General features: G+C 43.9%; 1 protein-coding gene and 1 long non-coding RNA gene across 2 annotated transcripts in view; both read left to right on the forward strand.

Moving 5' to 3' along the window:
• The first annotated feature begins 11,124 nt into the window (after positions 1–11,124).
• Positions 11,125–19,108, forward strand: part of GMDS (GDP-mannose 4,6-dehydratase) — a 406,964-nt gene continuing 398,980 nt past the window's right edge. Inside the window, exon 1 of the mRNA XM_039698471.1 lies at positions 11,125–11,411. Coding sequence (XP_039554405.1) covers positions 11,289–11,411 — 123 coding nt within the window. The 5' untranslated portion in view covers positions 11,125–11,288. The remainder of the gene's footprint in view (positions 11,412–19,108) is intronic.
• LOC120497251 lies at positions 11,478–18,666 on the forward strand. The gene is made up of 5 exons (XR_005626465.1): positions 11,478–11,987; positions 12,226–13,370; positions 17,267–17,320; positions 17,796–18,072; positions 18,478–18,666. It is a non-coding gene; the product is annotated as an uncharacterized LOC120497251 (long non-coding RNA).

Consider the following 19,108-nt stretch of genomic DNA (forward strand, 5'->3'; position numbering starts at 1 on the left):
GGAGACCACCAAAAAATCAAAATAGCATTTTCTGAGTAGATCCTGTCCTTTACATTGTTACAATGTGCACTGCTAGCCATCTCATCCTAGTCAATGGGAAGTTTGGTTGGATATCATGATACGGACTTTGCTGGACAAGTAATGCAGGCTAGCACATAAAGTCCAACCACTTAGAAACACAGTAACAATTTGGTTAAAAGTTCCAGGAGTTTCCTACAGGCTTCAGACCTCTGTGGTTTCTGTTTGAAATTACAGCAGATTTTTTCCAGTGGAGCATAGCAGCCGAATGTGTGCCCCATGTGCAGAGTGGGAGGTTTCTCACATTCCCACCTTGCAGTCAAAAAGTTTTCTGGCAGCAAGAAGTGCTAATTTAACAAATATCTTTCCAGTGCCATTTTGCCAGCAGGCAACCAGAAACATCCCTAGGTGTTCAAAGCAGAGGTGGTGTTGGAAATGGAAAAAAACAAGATTTATCCAAAGAAGTTTGAGGCCACTCCTGAGGCTCTGTCCTGGGAGGCCCCACCCAATTCTGCAGAAAGCCACTACCTGACCTGATACATGTTTTATTTAAATAAATACTAGTTCAGTTGCCACCAGGGAGAATAAAGCCTGTTTGTAATTTTGGATGAGGTCCCTGTATGTGTGACAGAGAAGCCCCATCTTAGTTAATCAGTTTTCTCCTCTATATCTCTTCCTTTTCCTTCTTTCTGTCCCTCAGTTCTTGTTTTCCTAAAGCCAAAACAGTGCTCCTGAAGTGGTTACAGGAACTTTCTTGAGATCTGGTGAAATACCTTTCCTTGTTTGACTCAGTTTAAGAGCTTGGTTTGAAAGGCAAAGCATGCCTGCAAAAGCACACCCTTCTACCCCCAGCCATAGGGATTTCTGTACAATTGCTCTTTGCCTGGCCAGAAGAGACAGCTCTTCAGAAACACCCTGGAAGGAAAAGGGAACAGGCTGGATGATGAGCAGAGTGGTATTCAAAGATTAACCACCAGAATTAAGCAGATGCTTCTATTAACCATCTGGCTCAGCCACACCAAGGGCTGATTTGATCCAGAAGGCAGAGACACTACCTCATAGCCCATAACACATGAGTCAGTGAAAGCATCTGACAAAGATGATCAAGTAATTATAGTCTCCAAAATGGTCAGATTGGTTGGTAGAGTTGGAGGTGGGATGCAGCTGATGCTGTCACTTCCTCATACACACGGGCCAATCGTGTCACCAGGGCTATAGTCAAACACTTTAGCATGATGGCTCAAGTCCTGCCAAACAAATCTTCCCTCAATCAACCAAGAAAACCTTTTTGTAGTGACTGTAAAAAACAAATAAAATACTGAACATTTTGGGCCATATTCTTTGGGGGTCTTTTGCTGCTAAAGTCTGGTGGTCCTTTGCTGCTGGGCAAAGGGGCTGGTAAAATTATAAAAAGTTGTGACCACCTCAATTACACTCAGGGAGGTTATGGGCGTAGCACTGGCTTCTACAACACAGAAAATGTTTTGGAAGGAGTGTTGTTACTAGCAGATCTGGTCTCTTGAGCTTAGAGAAGCCAGAAATGAGGGTATCAGAAATATCACTGCTAATCTGCCCTATAAAAAACAAAACAAAACAAAACAAAACAAAATTAAACAAAAACAAATCAAAGCAAAACAAACAAGCAGACCACCAAACCAAACAACATACCCTCATTTCTTATGGCAACAGCCTTGAGAATATGAGCTGGTTAAAACTAGCCACTGAGGTTGAAAATATGTCTTGTTTGTTTTTTTTTTTCCCTTGAACTGTGGCTTTATAGTGGCCTTTCTTTCATCAGTGCTTGGCTGTCCTTTAAAATGTAATATGGATCTGTCATTTTGAGTGGTGGGGAATTTGCTTTCTTGGTGCTGTGGCAAATGTTTTTGCCTGTATTGTAAAGGCACTGTCCTACCCAGCCTTTTGGTAGCTGGTCCCTGAGGCCAGCTCAGATCTGGTGCCCTTGCTTGGAACCTTGGAACTACACTGGGGAAGGAAATAGGTGGAAAAAGCGGAGGAAGGAAGCGTCTGGTCCCCTCAGCTTAGGAGGTCTGTACAAGCCAAGGCACTCACCCATGATCCCTGTGCCTGGCCATGTGCCTCACCAATTTGGACACTGGCTCTGGCTTGCAGACTTGATATTCTCGCTTGTCCTTGGCTTTGCCTCATTGCCACAGGCTTGTCTGGTGAACTAGACTTGACTAACCCTGGTTACTACCACAGGACCTGCTCTGCTCTTTGTTTCTGGGTGCTGTAGTACTGCATCCCTCATCAGGGAAATGGTTGCCCAGCCAGCCTGGCTATAGCCCTCGCCTCCCAGCCTCACCCGTGCTGCTCCCTCAAACTGGGGTTGTCACAAATGTTTGTTCAGCTATCAAATTTATGGCTGAAAGAACAGCGTGATGTCAAGCAACAGGGAAGTTGCTTGATTACCTGTGTGAGAGAAGAGTAATCTATGGGACTCAGTCTCCCACTCTCTGATTGCCGCTCTGCTACATGTGTAACCCTGAAGAGTCCACTAAGAGCAGGAGAGCACAGTAAACCTTTGGCTGCTGTAGGATTAGCTAGTGCCATTTATGAGAGCCTGCCTGGATTTGAGGATTTGTGGAAATTCAATGGGATTCTTTGGTATTGACCCTGTGGAGCTCAAGATCCCATTCCTATCAAAATACTGTAAGGCATCCTTGAAGCATCAAGTAGAATGTCACTTGTCCAAGCCAGGGGCAACCATTGCAGGTCATTCCTGGTTAATATTCATCTAGTCTGTTATCAGGGAACTAAATTTTGGAGCTGCCACAAGCTGCCTATGTGATCTATTCCAGTGTTGTAAATTCTTAACCTTAAAATTCTACTATATTTTGCCCTATCTGTGAAGAGGACAAAATAGATTACTCCCTAACTTTTTGTAGCAGCTTATGCATTTGAAGACTGTCTTGGTCCTTCCTTCCTTCCTTGACAGTATAATTCACTCCTATGTTAAAAGACCCCACTTTTTTCCCCAACTTTGCTTCCAAATTTTTTAGAATTTGGTGATTTTCATGGCTGCCCTCCATCTTCTGAACATCCTGCAACAAACACAATGCCCTGTTTGAAACCCTAACACTAAATCATGCATCAGTATTACTTCATCTACTTATAGATTATACCTAATGTCTGCACTGTGTTTTCTCATTTCAGTAACAATATGCTTTTGTTGTCTCCATTAAAAATTTTGTACTTATTTATGCATCACAGTTCCTTATTCTGTGTTTTTTAAACTGATTAGTTCCGCAACCCCCTCACCAAAATGCGCTATTTTGAATTAGTACCTGTTGAATTAATATGATTTTTCCCACAGATCATTTTATTGGAGATAATTTTTATTTCTAATCTAACTTATTTACATTCCCACTCAGCCTCACAGAAATCCTTCTATTCCATATTCTAGACTGTTAAAGATAACACCACATTGGATAGACCCATTCCTTTACAATGGATCTCAACTGTCAGTCATATTTCAGCAAAAAGACATTAAATAAGCTGTCTTTCAGTGTCATTTGCTAATAATTACTCTTCCATTGAATAGTTAATTAACTGTTTTTTCCTATTATTAATGCACTGACAGAAGGATTTCACAAGCAATAGTTACCAGGACTATCATCTCACTGGCCTATCTGGTATTGCTCTTGTGTGCTGTTGAAAATAATCTTTAGTACTGTGATACAGTTTCTACTTTCTATATAATTTCCTCCCATGTTAGGGATCAAAGGGATATAACCAAGTTGGTCACTTACTCTGCTTCCTGACCATTGCCTGCACCTGGAAAGTTTGCAGTTGCACGTTTAATACAATTTCTTTCATGGTACATGATTTCTTTTTCAAATTCCCTTTTTTCCTTAGATCAGCCTTCCAGGAAATGTTACCTAACGACTCTCTGGATAACTAAAATCTGTCTTCCAGAAATCCTGTTGACTTTTACTGTAGTGTTGCCTCTTTCTAGTCCCAAGGAAATGTGAATTCTGTCATTTCCCTGTCATTGGCACCCACATTCCTATTTGACCAGCTCCAGCACATTCTGTTTGTTGGTTCAGAGCCGGCACAGTTTGTGACAAACCAAAAGAAGGGCTACCAGAGTCTGACTCTGTCAACACCTAGCAAACAGTTAATGCATTCTAATGGGGTAATAAAGAAGTAATTTTGCGTATAATTCTTCTGGGTTTGGTCACAACTAATCAGAGAACAATTCATCCCAGGCACACAAGGCTGTGGGACAGCTTTTACCCACCTGAAATACGCATAACAACAGCATTAATTCTTACCTTACACTTAGCCACAAATAAAATGCAAAACGATACATAAAAAGTGTGAATAGCATATATCTAGCCAAATACATATGCTGTTACAAAACAACACAGTTTCAGAAAAGCAGAGTCCTCTCTGGTCCGTATCCTGTATCTTTCACGTTCTACTTGTGTGTTCTATGAGTGAGGAGACAATTTGGAAAAGCAACCACAGGTATTTTGACCCACCTTCCAAAAAAATTATCCAGACTACAGGACAATTATTTCTTTTCATTTTCCTGCTAAAAATTTTTATAACTCACTCCTTTCTTTGCTCTCTGCTATAGCCCTGAGTTCAGTGACAAGGAACAGATGCTGACTTACCACCCCATTTAAGTTAATTCATTGAATAGCTAACATTTGCTTAATGGGAACTCTCTTAACAGACACCATACCACTCTGTGAGTGCATTGTTTTTTTCCCAAGGTGGTCTTTTTTATAGTGTGAGAAATACGGAGTTGTTGTTTTCTTTTCTGATTAGAAGTATTTTGGACAAGATTTATGTAAGGATTTGGGTGTATATTAGACTATATTTAGGGATGGCCAAGAAAAGAAAGAACATGTGTAAGAAAGAACTCTTTTACTGCATTCTGATGTCTTTCCAGAGCAGCAGTCCCTGATGTCCTCATTCACATTAGTGAGTGGACTAAAGAATTCCAATGGGATTACAAACTCCCATTGGAATTCTTTAGTCCAGTCACCAATGTGAATGAGTTGAAACTTACTCCCTGTAAAGAAAATATCTGTAATAGAAAGATGAATCTTGGTACACATCAGGGCACTGGATGGAGATACACGGGTTTGTCTGTGTATGTATAAGAGTTGTGGCATTTGGGAAAAACCTGGCCTTCCAGTAGTTTCTCTTTTCTCTTTCTTTGGGCAGACTTTCAAGGCTTATCATAGAACTTGTAGTTCCTTCTCTGATACTCTGTTCAGGAAAAAAAGAAACAAAGTAAAACAAATAAGATTTTAATCAGTCACATTTTTATATTGATGGTTCTCATTGTCATCAGGCCCAGTGATTTCTGGTGGTAGCATTCATTCCATATGGTGTATTTTCATATCAGTGCCATCCTTCTGGAAGCACTGCATGTGAAGACCACCATAGGGAGGAGTTGGATATTTGGGATTCAGATTCCCTCTTTGTAAGCTTCTCTAAAATATGCAAACTTGCTTGCCAGGTCTAGCAAAATTATGCTTTTATAGTTTTCTGAACTTCAACCACTAGACTTCTCAAAGAGCTGCCAACCCTTAAAGGTTTCATTACTCCTAGTACATACTGAAATAATCATATTGGGCAAAAGTGTTTCTAATCAGTCATGCACGGAGAATTCTCCTTTTCCTTCCAGTTACAAACCTGTTTCTTCTCTCAGGTGTTTTAACTCCAGTGGCTGCATTCCAGTTAGAATCAGTTCACAAAGCTGCAAGGGACAATAGCATATGCTAACACATCACTGGGCCTGATGCTTTTTGTATTCATGACTCTTTACTCCCTGCTGGGAATGAAAAGGGACATTTATTTGGTGTTTCTTACAGAAACAATGTCCATAATTAGGTACCTCCAGTGCTGGCTGAGATACAAAGGAACATTTGTTAATTATTTCCGTGTGCTTGAGGAACACATTGCACCAAGGGCTGACTTGCTCAGGGACCACAAGCAGGGAGGTACTAGAGTGTCATTGCCATGCTCCTTTTGAACAAAACAGTATTTATTTTAGAGTCAGGGCTTGGCTTGGATCCCTGGCTGCTCTATCCAAACCCCACAGGTATCCACAGACCTGGCTGTCCCTGCCTGCCAACAGGTTCCTCCACCTCTGCTCATGGCCCAGAATCCCATATCATCAGCCTCTGCCCAGAGATGCTATAGAAGGGCCAGGCTCCAGCTATCCATAGCCCTGCCCATGTGCCTGAGGCACCAAACATAGCCGCTATGTTTGCCTAAAGCTCTGCCAGCATTCCCATTTCTTCACACCCGTGCTGTTCTTGCACCAAGCACAGGAGGGACTGAGACTCGCATGCCTGGTCATGGTGCTGTTCCAGACTTGAGTGTCCCAGGCACAAACTTTTAGGATGGATATAAACAGTGGCACCAAGCTCAGCCTGGATCCTGCTCTTCCATCTGTTTTACTGAAGGGTAGCACAATTTCTCAGTAGTGTTGGAGATTGATGTGAGAGAGCAACATGGCACTGGCACTGCTTCTGCCTTTGAAACACCAGGCTGTGCAGAGTGCTGTAAAAATCACATCATGACAGCATCAGCAGAAATTGGGTCTCTGCCTTTCAAAGGATGAATCTTTGCCAAGAATTTAGCAAGTCTGAAAGTCTGACCACTCACCCACTCCTTCAAAAGCAAGCAGGCAAGCCTTTGTGAAGAGGAAAAGGAGGCTGTTAGTACTTTGTGGGCTGGGCACAGGCCACAAGTGCTGAACACAAAGAGCTCCAGCTGGGAGTCAGTACCGCCAGGAATTTCCCCCCCCTCTGAATTTTCTCCCCGACTGCAGAGTCAAAGTACTGATGACTCAACTTCATTTTCCACTGAGAAGGTCCTCTTGGGAAGAAATTCAGCCTGTTGGGAAGAAGTGCAAGATTTGTCAGGCCCAAAAGATCCACCTGAGAAGCAAGTGGTTCCCAAGTGCTGCTTATCTCCAGGCCCTGGCCTTGAGGCTCACTTTCCAGAACCATCCTTGAACCCTACTATTTCAGCTCCACCTGCAAAGTCACCATGTCAGAGGACTGAAGCTGTGGATCACTCCACATGCCCTCAAATCTTAAGATAACTGTTAGAAAAACAATTATGAGACTCTCCCTCCATTCATCCTCTTGTGTCTGCCCACTCTTCACTTCTTCTTATTTCCTCATGAGATCTGGTGCTCTTTCCCCTCACACCAACATCTGCACTTTCTTTCACGTTGTGATGGATCTCCCCTGGACTCACCCTTCCCTCCTTTTACACATGTTTTCCACAGCTCCTAGCTCTGTGAAGTCAATGAATACAACTATTTGCTGCCATTACTTTAAAACAACAAAGCAGAAAAAGAAGTTATTTCTACAGCACCTTATCCTGGGCCTACCTTGCTTGCCTGCCTGTATACACCAAAAGCTCCTCAGAAAGCACAGTGCACTTGGATGAGCTACCCTTCCTCCACTGGCTCCTTTTCTGCACTCCCCAGCCAGTCCTGGTGGGTTTTGAACAACCCCTAGATGCCACATGGACTTCACAGCTGGGGACAGGATCCAAAACATTTGGTAGCTGTAGATAAGCAAAGTAAAATGCGTTGGAGTCAGCATTCTTCTGTGATCCATGGACACTGATTTAATGGAGTTCACAGCACCATAATGCACAAGCTGTTTAAACTATTGGATGAGGATAATTCAGAAAAACCCCAGAAAAAACAAAACCAGTCAGTTTTCCCCTTTGCTGCACTGAATAATGCAGAGAAAGAGGGCTCCACTCAGTCCAATGACAACATCTAACTGCTGTTAAGAATAGGATGCAGTGGTATCGTGTCAACTTTTACCACAGCTCTAGCACGAGCGATGCTATTATTGTAATAAAATTAGGGATACCTTTGTCCTACAGTGAATAGAGCCAGCATTTAAAATCAGCTATTTCTACTCCTGAAGTAAGGCTACTTATTTCCTGCAAGAACTTAAAACTGATTCACAAGACATCTTAAATCACACATAGTTACTTTCCAAATTTCAAAAGCAATGTGGTCACATCCCCATTTAACCACTGAGATCATCAGGACTGCAATATATGTGGTATTCAAGTGTAACAAGATTTCAGTGTATAGATGTTCTCCCCTGTTTTCACTTTTCCTTAATATTTAAGGTGTTATTTTTTGCAATCTAACACACTTCAGTCCTTTTCTCCTACTACCCCTTTCTTCCTTACTCTGAATGACATTTATTTCCTCTCCAGTTTTCCCTCTCTGCTTCTTCTTTGCTCATTTTATATTATTTCCTGCCTTAGCCAGCTCAACTTCAATTAGCTGTGCTCTCCACCCTTCTTTCCCTGAGATACCTGTTTTTATCCACCAGTAACAAGTAAATTTCTTCACATCTGCCCTACCTCTTTCCCTCCAGTTCTTGGTGTGGCAGCTTTTAAGGTAATGCTGCACATTCCCCCCAGATCTTGGAGTGGCACATTTAAAGGTAATGCTGTTCTTTGTGTCTCCTGAGACTTTGTCAGATCATTTACTCACTGGGCATAAAACTTTTACTGGACACCCATGCTCACACAAGCATCTCCTCTTCCAGGGATCCAAGGGGGCTGGAGGTGCAGATATGCATCAGCCTGCTGTCTCCTCTTTCCATGGGGCCTTGCCAATTTTAGAAGCCAGAGCTGGGTCCACACGGACGTGTGAGAAAGTGATTATGGGGTGGGCAGACAAAGCTCTAAGTAAGGTAGCACATGCCATGGTACAGGTGCTGGAGGCAGCAAGGAGACATCGCTGCAGCCTAGCACTCAGAGTGAATATTAATCCTGGAGTCCCTGGGGGCTGCTGGTCCAGTTTTCAGCTGCAGTCTGACATAAATTGCTGTCAACACCAGAGCAACTTAGGTAAAATCTAGTACCTGGGCCACAGTTGAGCCTTCAGTCTCTTCTGTAAATGTACTTTGGAAGACTTTGGTGACAGAACAGTCTTTGTGCATTAAACCTGGAATGTGCCTGTGCATGCCAGGGGCAGACCTAGCAGGATTATGGTAGCTGGCTAACTGTGTCTGTAACTCCTACTGCCAGACTTATAAATGGGACAGAAATTTAAACAAGTCAAAGGGGGCTTTTTTGATTTTTTTCCCTTTTTTTTTCTTCTTTTTAGCTTCAGTCAGCTGGAACCTGAACTGGGCTACACCCTGTCTGATTTCACTTGCCTGTTTCTAGTATTACTAGTGACCAAAAATACAAGCATGAACCCTGGTAAAGTGTTCTCAGCTAAGCCTGGCTGGGATGCCCCCCTTACAGAAGTGACAGAGATTGCAGACTCTGCTGCTCTGAATCACTCAGGATTCAGCAGGAAGGAGATCTACTGGTATGAATAGAGGAAGAGCAGGAGGTGGCTGTCACCTGGGAGTAAAGCCAAAGCTAAAGGTCATCAGTCAACTGATGCACTCGATTAATCAGGCAATTTATGGATGGTGTGAACCAGCTTCCCCCCTCAGTGGAGTGTTTTTGGGAAAAATAGTCCAGGAAAATGCCATATGTGAAAAACAGTTCTTGTGGGACACTGGATAACTGGGGTAGGAAAAACACTGTTTGGAGAAAGTAACCAAAAAAAGGCTCTTAACTGCACACGTAGGCCCCAGGGATGGGGGCTCCTCTATTACAGCTTCAGGACTCACACTGTCAGCCTGAATCACCAGTTTTTTGAGCAGAACAAGAAAAAAGATAAGCCAATGAATGGACTGCCAAAGAAAGCTAGAAATGACACACTTATCTGGCCACACAAAGGACAATTTTTAAGGCTGCAGCTTATACACTGTACTAGGCACCTCAGACCTAACAGGAGAGTGAACAATGTACGTAAATAAGTAAAGAAAGGAAACTTGCTCCTAACTCCCTCTAATCTTTTCTAATAAAGGTTTGTGCCTTATTTCTGGTATACGGAATTCTGAAACTTTCTGAATTTTAGATCCTTTTATTTTCCTGTATGATTTTAAAACTGAGAGGGCTGTGCTCATGTGTGATGCCCCTACTCTCTGAATCTGAGACTGTACATCCATAAAGCAAGCACTTAGTGGGATGAAGTAATTTTGCACAAGTAGTAGCTGATGTTGCCAACTTGATAAAACTGCATGTCCTTGTCGAGAAAAGGCTTCAGAAACAGGAGGCAGAAATGGTACAACTGGGATGACATCCTGCAACTGGGTAACCGTGATGTAATGCAAATTCTCCATGGCACCATGGACCCTCTGGCTGCAAGAAGGGAATTTAGACCAAGGAAGTGGGGAGCGGCATGCAAGAAAGTGTTCACAATTTGAGAGTGCAGTTCCATTTGAAGAGCAGCATGCTCCCAGACTCAAGTGTTTTTTTTGGTTTTTTTTTTGGTTTTTTTTTTTTGTTTTTGGTTTTTTTTTTTTGTTTTGTTTTGTTTTGTTTTGGCTTTTGTTTTAGTAATACTATGGGTTTTGAATGACATTTGAAATTTTTTGATCATGTAGCACAATAATAGAAAAATTAGCAGTACAACGGTCATCTTCATACGCAGAGGCCCCATCATCCAAGCATGCACTGACGGAACAGATACGAAATCCTTCATGGAATAACAGCAAATCATGGGCAGGCACCTTCTTCCTTGTACGTACAGTAACCAGCTTGCTGCCTCGGTAAAAGCCGTGCTGGTCCAGTGCCTTATCAGAAGAAGCACTTGCTGTAAATCCCTTTTTCCAGAAGCCTTTGCTCCGTTCATAACCAGGAGTGGGAAGGCCCGGCACGTCCAGCGCGGCGCCGCGGTGACTCCTCCGCGCCGTGGGGGGCGCTGTGCGCCCGGCCCCGCTCGCCTCACGCAGCACCGCCGGCGCATCCTGCGGCCCGACACGCGGTCAGGAAGTCGGACGACCTCACTCCCCCTCCTCTCCTTCCTCCTCCTCCTCTTCTTCCTCCTTTTCCGTCTCCTCCTCCTCCTCCGGCCACGCCCCTCCCCGCCCGCTCTCAGCCAATCACCGCGCCAGCTTTCGGTCCCGGCGCATCTCCCGCCCCTTTAGGGGAGCGCCGGGGCTCCTGATTGGCTGCGGGGTCGGGCCGCGCGGCGGGAGCGGCGCCGAGCGCGGGGCGCGCTCCCGGGCAGCGCGGCGGGANCGGAAATGCCGCGGCAGGGACAGCGCAGGTAACCCGGGTGCCGGCAGGCATCCTCCCCTCCGTGCCCGCCCCCAGCGAGGGAGCCTCGCCCCGGCGGCCGCGCCTCCGCTCCGGGATACCTCCGCACCTGGGACGCGCCCGCCGCCGGGAGGATGGCACAGCCCGCGGCGGAGGAGGCGAGTGGCTGCGCCGCCGCCGCTGCTGCCGCACCGGGAGACGACGGCGAGGAGATGAACGGCAGGAAGGTGGCTCTGATCACCGGCATCACCGGGCAGGTAACGGCGGGGGCTCCCCTCGTTCGCGTGCCCTGCCGGCGGCGCAGGGAGAGGGGATGGGATGGGATGGGATGGGAAAGAGCCCGAGGCGCCCGCGGGCCGGCGTGGCTGGGGCGGTGGGGGGCTCGGCGTGGGTTGCCCGGCGCCTTCGCTCCCGGGCCCCGGGGCACATCCCCACGGGTGCCTTCCCAGCCCGGTGCCCGCTTCCCTTCCCCGCTGGTGCCGCCGGTTCCGCGCCCGGCTGGAGCTCCGTCCGCCAGCCCCCGGCTGGAGCTCCGTCCGCCAGCCCCCGGCTGGGTCAGAGGCGGCCAGACCACCTCGTGGGTAGGACTTGTCTGCCCCGCGGGTCTGTAGTGCTGTTCAGCTGGTGTGAGCGAGATGGGGTGCAGTGCTTTTTTTGTCTCGTGTCTGGACTGTCTTGTAGTAGTCTGTAGCAGGAATTCATGAGAAGTCAGCTAAACCTGAGCAGGGATGAGGTGTGAAGTGAGCATCGCTGAAAAAGGAGCAGCACCTAGGAAAGACAGCACAAGGACCCAGTGCTGGGACTCTTCATCCCGACAATCTGCAGTGGGGAAGGTACCAGAGCAGGCCGGTGTTGGTTGCATCCTGATCAGGCTTGTCACTCAGAAGGGGTGCTTGTCACTTGCCACTGTGACACACTGGGCAGCCATGCATTTACAGTCAGTACCTGCTTCTGTGTGTGTGATTCATACTGAAGCCTGAATGGATGACAAAAGCGTTTCCCCAGGCCACCTGTTTTGTATTTGTGTACGTTCATTGCAATCTCCAATTTTTTTGGCTATATTACTCATAGGGATAATGATGCTCTCAGAGTCCTGGTGCTTTGAGCAGAAGGTGCAGGAGAAAGATGGCATGGAAAGAGAAAGAAATCACAATCTCCCTTGGAGCAACTTCTCCATGATGAAAAAAGATATGATGGTGGTGAGTTATAACCTGGTGAGGTGTGCAGGAGGGTTGATATGTGCACTTTGTAGCTTGTGCTGCTGCACTTCCAGTAGGCAGCTGGGATAGTTTGATGGACTGTTTGTGCACACAGAGATCTGCATTGCTCTGTCTTTGCTGGCAAGTGGGTGCTAAATGAAAAGTTGTCCTGGACATGCTTACTCATATTTGAGGAACATCTTATTTGCAATGTAGATACCTCCCACTACCTGGAACAATTTGCTCTCCTTCCACATTGCTTATCTCCAGGAACATGCTGGTACTGAATGACTTCTGCTTGGAGGGTGTATCTCCTGTGATTGGTATAACTTGTTAAGTAAGTAATGTATAGTAGCCATTAAGGCTCATTTTAGAATCCCAGTGGAACAGCGTTTTTTCTTTATGGCTTGCATTTAGTCAGTGACAGCTTCATACATGGAAGAACTTCTTCCCCTTCAACTGTGACTTGTTCTGGTGTATTTGCAGATCCACTGTGAGGTGCTGGTGTGGATTGTTGAGAAGTCCATGAGCACTGTGAAAAAGTACATGTCAAAACAAACATGTTGCTCTTTTACCCTGAGACAGTCAATGCTGTCTCTATTTTATAGTGGAAGAACCAGTGGGCTCTTTGGGAGGGAGTAAATCCAGAGACTAGCTTTTTGTCTGCAGTCTGGGAGAACCTGCACTGTGATTTGAACATTCACCTGCTGCTTGTGTTTCACCTCATTATGCCTGGTCATGTGTGTTCTTGCCACACTTTTTGGTCCACACTCTTCTCATGGGTTAGCAGCTGTCTGCCAAGAGCAGGTTGGGGAGAACCCTCCAAGGAGCTGTCTGACAAGGAGATGTAACTATGTCTGACAAAGGCAAAAACTAGCGATCGCTGTGTACTAACACTTTTGCTTGATGTTTATTTCTAGCAAGAGCACAGTCAGAGCTTTCCCAAGGACTCCTTTGGTGCTGTGTGAAAAGTCTTCCAGGTTGTTGGCAGAAGTGCATTTCTCTTCATCAATGATAGTAAGTTAGAGGCCTGTAGCTACAACACCACAATTCTTTCAGTAATGTGTTGTCTATATTACTTTGTTTTCAAAGCAGCTCATCCTTCTTAGCTTAACTTTTCACAGGCATATTATTTATCATTAGAACATGTGGAGAACCAGAGCTAGGAAAGGCCTTTGTAGTTCTCCATAGTTCTGAGATCTGCTGCCAGGATTTCTGGTCCATCTATTTTCTTAGATAAATTTTAAAGAAACTAATGTACTACTTGTTCCTTACCCCTCTTTGAAGAGGCTCACCCAGAAATGGGAGATTTGGATTTTGTTTCCTGTGTGAGAAAGGGAGACTTGCATCTCCCTGTCCCTGAAGAAACATTGCAATGTGTTTTTAAACTTGTACATTTCACACATGGTAACTAAGTATGCTGAAGTGGAAGCTGGAGCTCAGGCTTTGTCTCTCCCAGGCAATTATTTTAACAACTATGCTAAAGAGTATTGGCCTGTTTCAAATTCTTCCTTTAACTGGTGCTCTTTCAAGGTGGGAGATTAAGGCTTGGATCTCTTCAGACTGAAGGTGTACAGAATGGAATTGGATGGTTAACTCCCCTTATTGAAACTGTGCCCTTTCTGCTACAGCAAAAAGCGAGCTGGTGCAGTTGCATTGTATAAGGAACCTGCTTTTGTTTGTGTGTGGCCACTGTACTCTGACAGTGTTTGCTGAAGTAATGCCCTGTAGGGCCTGGCACATAAGGATAGGTGAAAGATAAGTATTGAGCTCGATGCGGACCATGACGGTTTTGGGCATTTGTGGGGTAGGATTTTTGTTGTTAGAGTACAAATGGGCCAAGTGAGGTGCTGCTTGAACTGGAACAGCCCTTCCTGAGTTGAGAGGGTGCCACAGCAAGTGTGCTTAATCATATCAGACAGCTCATTATTTTTCAGAACTTCTGTGTAACCATGAACATGTGGATTGTTCACCTTTTCCACTGACAAAAGCTAGGGTTTTCTTTCTAGGATGGAGAAAGAGTTGAGCTCGGACAGTTATACGTTGATAATGGAGCAATTGACTGATGATGCAGCTTTTAACTGAAACATAACATAGAGATATGGCACAACTGAAACTTCTGATTAATGGACTTTCAGTGGGGTTCATGAGACTTTACAGCATGTGAGAGAAGGATGGGCTGTCTGCACAAGTTCTTCTGTTTAGTGAGACACTGGAGGCACATGCCATTTGCCAGCTTTACTTCACCTGTTAATGAAATCAGTTCAGGTGACTTGCATTTCTTCTAGATAGAAGACATTTAGAGGACAGATAGCTGCAAGGGTGAATGTGTTACTGATAAGGAGGTGAGTTTGACCTCTGGCCAAATGATAGGAGGAATTTGCTGCATGCATGGTGAAGCCACAAAGGAGAGCACGTTTCATAATTCCATGATCAGGACTTAAATGGCATTCTGGCTCCAAGGGCTGAGCCTTAGTTTCTATTAAATCAAAGCAGATGTATCAACCTCTACAAATTCTGCATTCACCCTTGGAGTTATAGTGAAATCAGTATCATTCTAGCACTTGCATTGCTGATAAGAGACTCTAAGCATGTAGGCAGTAGTGTTATATACTCCTTTTGCAGTATTGAGATTTCTCTTATCTTTCTCACACCACAGCAGTGGGACGAACCACATTTCACTGTTTTTCTAAAATGACTTCCAGAGTGAGGCAGTTGGTGTGGTTAGATGGATGAAACATTTCTGATGTGTCATGTGGGTATTGGTCTGCTGGTAGACTACTTGTGAGTAATGCATAGCACTTTTTTCTTCATTTAAAGAGAAGTATTTTAAATTAAACAGGTCTCTTGTATGTAAGTGAAAATACTTTTTTTTAAAAAAATCTCAAACAGCTTGAATTTAACAGAGTGTTTTCACAATGCAAAACAAACGTGTTGGACTTTTCAAACCTTGGTAACTTGAAGAGTTACTCTGTAAAAATGGAAGTTTTGAATCAAATACTAGTATTGCTAACAACATAATTCTAGTTAAGCAAACGTGGCTTGTTGCTTATACCAGGAAGCCACCAAAACAGTACACTTTTAAAGCATTGTTTTCTGGAGCTTGTGACTAAATATCTGTTAAAATTGCACTTAAATATATATTCAGGATGTCTGATTGTACTGCAGTCAGTCTGATTGTCTTTCTTATACTGATACTTGTGGAAATATTCAGATATTTGACTTCTTGGAAAAGTACCAAGAAATCATCTGTCTGAGCCTAACTATGAGGTTATATGTTGATGTTCTGCGTTTCCCAATTTGCCCCTGGATTTTGAGCAGCAAATTATATTTATCTTCACCTGGTGCTTTTCTAGGAGAGGCAGCAAGGTAGACCAAGGTAATTCAGCAGGCACTTCAAAGCTCGGTTTAGTATGAAGCAATGCATTGGAGCTCAGTGTCAGTACATGCCCTGAGGCTACTGCAAACGGCGGATGAAGGGAGCAGTGGTGTCTGCCTTGTGAGAGTTCTTACAGCAGCAGTACTAGCCTCAGCCTCTGCCTTCCTTTGCCTGCAGTTCTGTCAAATACATTTGCTTCTATTTGGCAAAACTTAAGGCAGCAACCTCGGAGCTTTCAACCAAGCCTGAGGGGAGCTTAAAGAGTTGGGTCTGCCTCTGTCCTTTGTCTCGAAAGTTCAGTTGCTTACAGCCTTTGCTACTCCTCTAACACACCCAACCCTTACACATCCTTACTGCAAGTGTCATGCCACAGTTACAGTTCACAGTTGGAGAAAGATTAACTGTATCAAGAGGGGGAAAAAAGAAGATACTGAGAAAGCAAGATTTGCTGTTGTAAATTGAGGTCAAGTTGTTTGGTTTTTTAAAAATTTGTCTGTTGAGGTGAAACTGAGCAAGACAGACTCAGTGGGGCAAAGTACAGTAATAACAAAATATGAGTCATTGCTTAGGATTAAAAAAAAACCTGAAATGAGTAGCTGGTTTATAGTCATATACTATAAAACTCTTTGGCACTCTGTGGCTAAAATAAAATAAATGTTACTTGGAGAAGAGGAAACAGTTAAACAATATTTATGAAAGCTTCTTTCAGTATTGTGATCAAACTGTGAAGTGGGAATCTGTGTCACTGGAGAACGTGTGTATACTTGAAAAACACAGGTAGAGAAACATTATAGCCTGTTGTACCAGAGACAGGATGTTGGTTTGCCAGGAGAAGGATAAAATCGGAGGGATTGGTTTTTCACAATGAAATAGGAGGAGAATCTTTGCTGAAACTGGCTAAAGGTAAATATTAGCATTGCTGCCATTTCATTAAAACAAATAGTCTTAGTTTCTGAGTAAAGCTAAATATTAGTATTGCTGCCTGTTCATTTAAACAAATATTGTCTTGTTCGAAGCCAAGTACTCCATTTCAGTTTCTAAGTAGTCAAGAGTTGTCTTGAGTGAGGAGTGCATTGAACATCCTTATCATAGTTTGAGGATGCAGAGAGGTAGGAACACTGAATTTGGCCACAAACTTAAATGAAAGAAACTCCTTTTAAACATGGGAGGGTATGTGGATTTTTTGGAGTGGCTTTTATTTGACTGGTTTATTTTAAATGATGTGGGTGTCAAGCACAGAAGAAACTGACTATAGAAGGTGAGTGTCTGTCCCTGGAGGTACCCAAACCAAATTGGACATGTTACACTTGTTGACCCTGTCTTCAGCAGGGATCTTGAACTGCACAGAGGTCCCTTTCAATATAAGGTTGTATGATATTATGACTACTCCACAGGATTGGAAGTGGAACCACCTGCATTTTGTGACAAGATGGCATAAGGGGCTTGTTGAAAATAATTTGCAGCAAATGAGTAGCGGCTCTGGCAGGAAACTAAACTTTCCTAAAATATAATTCCAGGTATTTTCCCTTTACAGGATATAAATGAGAAGTGCTGCTATTGATTGTCACGCAAAACTCTTGAGAAAAAGGTATTTTTCTGAGTAATGTAGTATAACAAATACTGAAATGGCAGACTAGAATATTTTCTGAAAACAGAGACCCTATTTATACAAAGATGCCTGACTTTTGATTGCCTTGACTCCCTTTTGGAAAGGGAAGGGCTATTAGATAGACTAATTCAACTTCTGCATTAATAGCCATCTGTAAATACATGGTTCAATGCTTTACTCTTTCATATGGTTTATACTCTACACCAGTATGTGCAGATTGACAGGGCTTTTGTCTCCTTCTAGGACTGGGAGTCCAGGACTTTGGTTCCTCTCTGTGCCTGCCTGGGGGTAGCCCATCTGTATTCCATTGCCTTTCAGAATAATGCAGTTAGTGATGGCATTTGAACATAAGTTACCTGGAAGATATTCACAACAAAAAGTATTACTGGTACAGGATTAGTTCATGTGTGCCTTTATTTATTATCTTCCTTTTTTTCTTTCCACCTTTGCACAGCTTTGCTCAGTGTTTGTGACTGCCAGTGAAGTCTGTTCTTTAGCTGCTTACTGGAGAGGGAAGTTCTGGTAGCCTGGCTCAGTCAGCAGACTTTCAATTCAAGGACCAGTGCAGGCAGTCCGATTCCTTGTGTTTGAACATTATGTATGCAGGATGTGGATCGAAAAGCATTGAGAGCAACCAGTGAATCATAAGGTGCTGTATGCTGTGATGTGTACCTGCTGTGAACATGTTCCAGGAAAAAGAAAATGCTGAAGTTCATGTTGATGGTGCTGAGGTATGAAACAGATCTACTCATGGTGACCAAATAGGGTTTGGGAAGATGAGTTCTGCCAGGCAACATTTCTCATGACATCTGATGCTGTGGTTAGAGGGCTATTTGACATTACTGCTTGGACAGTCCAGGGGAACAGAATACCCCATTGCCAGCAGCATGCAGCTTGTTTAATCTTTAATTGTTTTGGGATTTTTAAATTTAATTTAGACTGGTGATTGCCGGCATAGACAGAACCTTTAGTTCTTTATTTTCTAAAGTTTTAAAGAGCTAGAGCCTCCTCTTCTCCATGTACCTACAGCCAATCCAATCTGAATCGTGAACTCTTGTAAAAATCTTTTCTATGTGACTTGATCTTCTACCACTAAATTTTGGTATTTTTTTTTCCCCTCTGATTATCTCTTTCAGATCCTTTTGTCTGTTGAGCTTTCTGCACAAGGGAGTCGCTTTCTTAGAAAATAGATAGCTATGCAGAAGGGCAAGGAAAAATGGAGTACTTGAACCTGCTGATGGCCTATGTGAGAAACACATCAAAAGCTACCACTGTGATCCCTCTAAATAATAAATAAAAGGTTGAATAAAAGGCTTTTCAGTGCAGTTGTGATACTGGTGTTCATCGTAGTGGTGCTTCCTGTTGCTCAAAACAGGACACCTTGTCTTTGATGAGTACCAAGTCTGGGTTTCTTTGGACTTGCCTATGCTTTCATTCAGTCTGGGAGGCAGGAAGTACTTTCTTTCTCTTGGCAATTCCTAGCAACCTTATCCCAACTTCTTCAGACTTCTGGGTCTGGAGTAGAGTCCTGATTAAGTGACTGTTCTTACAAGCTTGTCAGCTCGGTTTCTCCTACACTGTCGCAGCACAACTCAGGCTTATTTTGGAAAGCACGGCTTCCTTGAAGCACTGGGTGGATGACGGCACAAGAGCAAGGCGGCAGCGTGGTCGATGTCCAGCTTCCTCTTCCACAGGTGTATGTTCTCTCTTGCTCTAAATCTCTTCTTGCTACTTTGGTTGCTTTGTAGCCAAGGAAGCAAAATAAAA

Source organism: Passer montanus, unplaced genomic scaffold, assembly GCF_014805655.1.
Source record: "Passer montanus isolate IOZ18808 unplaced genomic scaffold, ASM1480565v1 scaffold126, whole genome shotgun sequence".
NCBI classification, from domain to species: domain Eukaryota; kingdom Metazoa; phylum Chordata; class Aves; order Passeriformes; family Passeridae; genus Passer; species Passer montanus.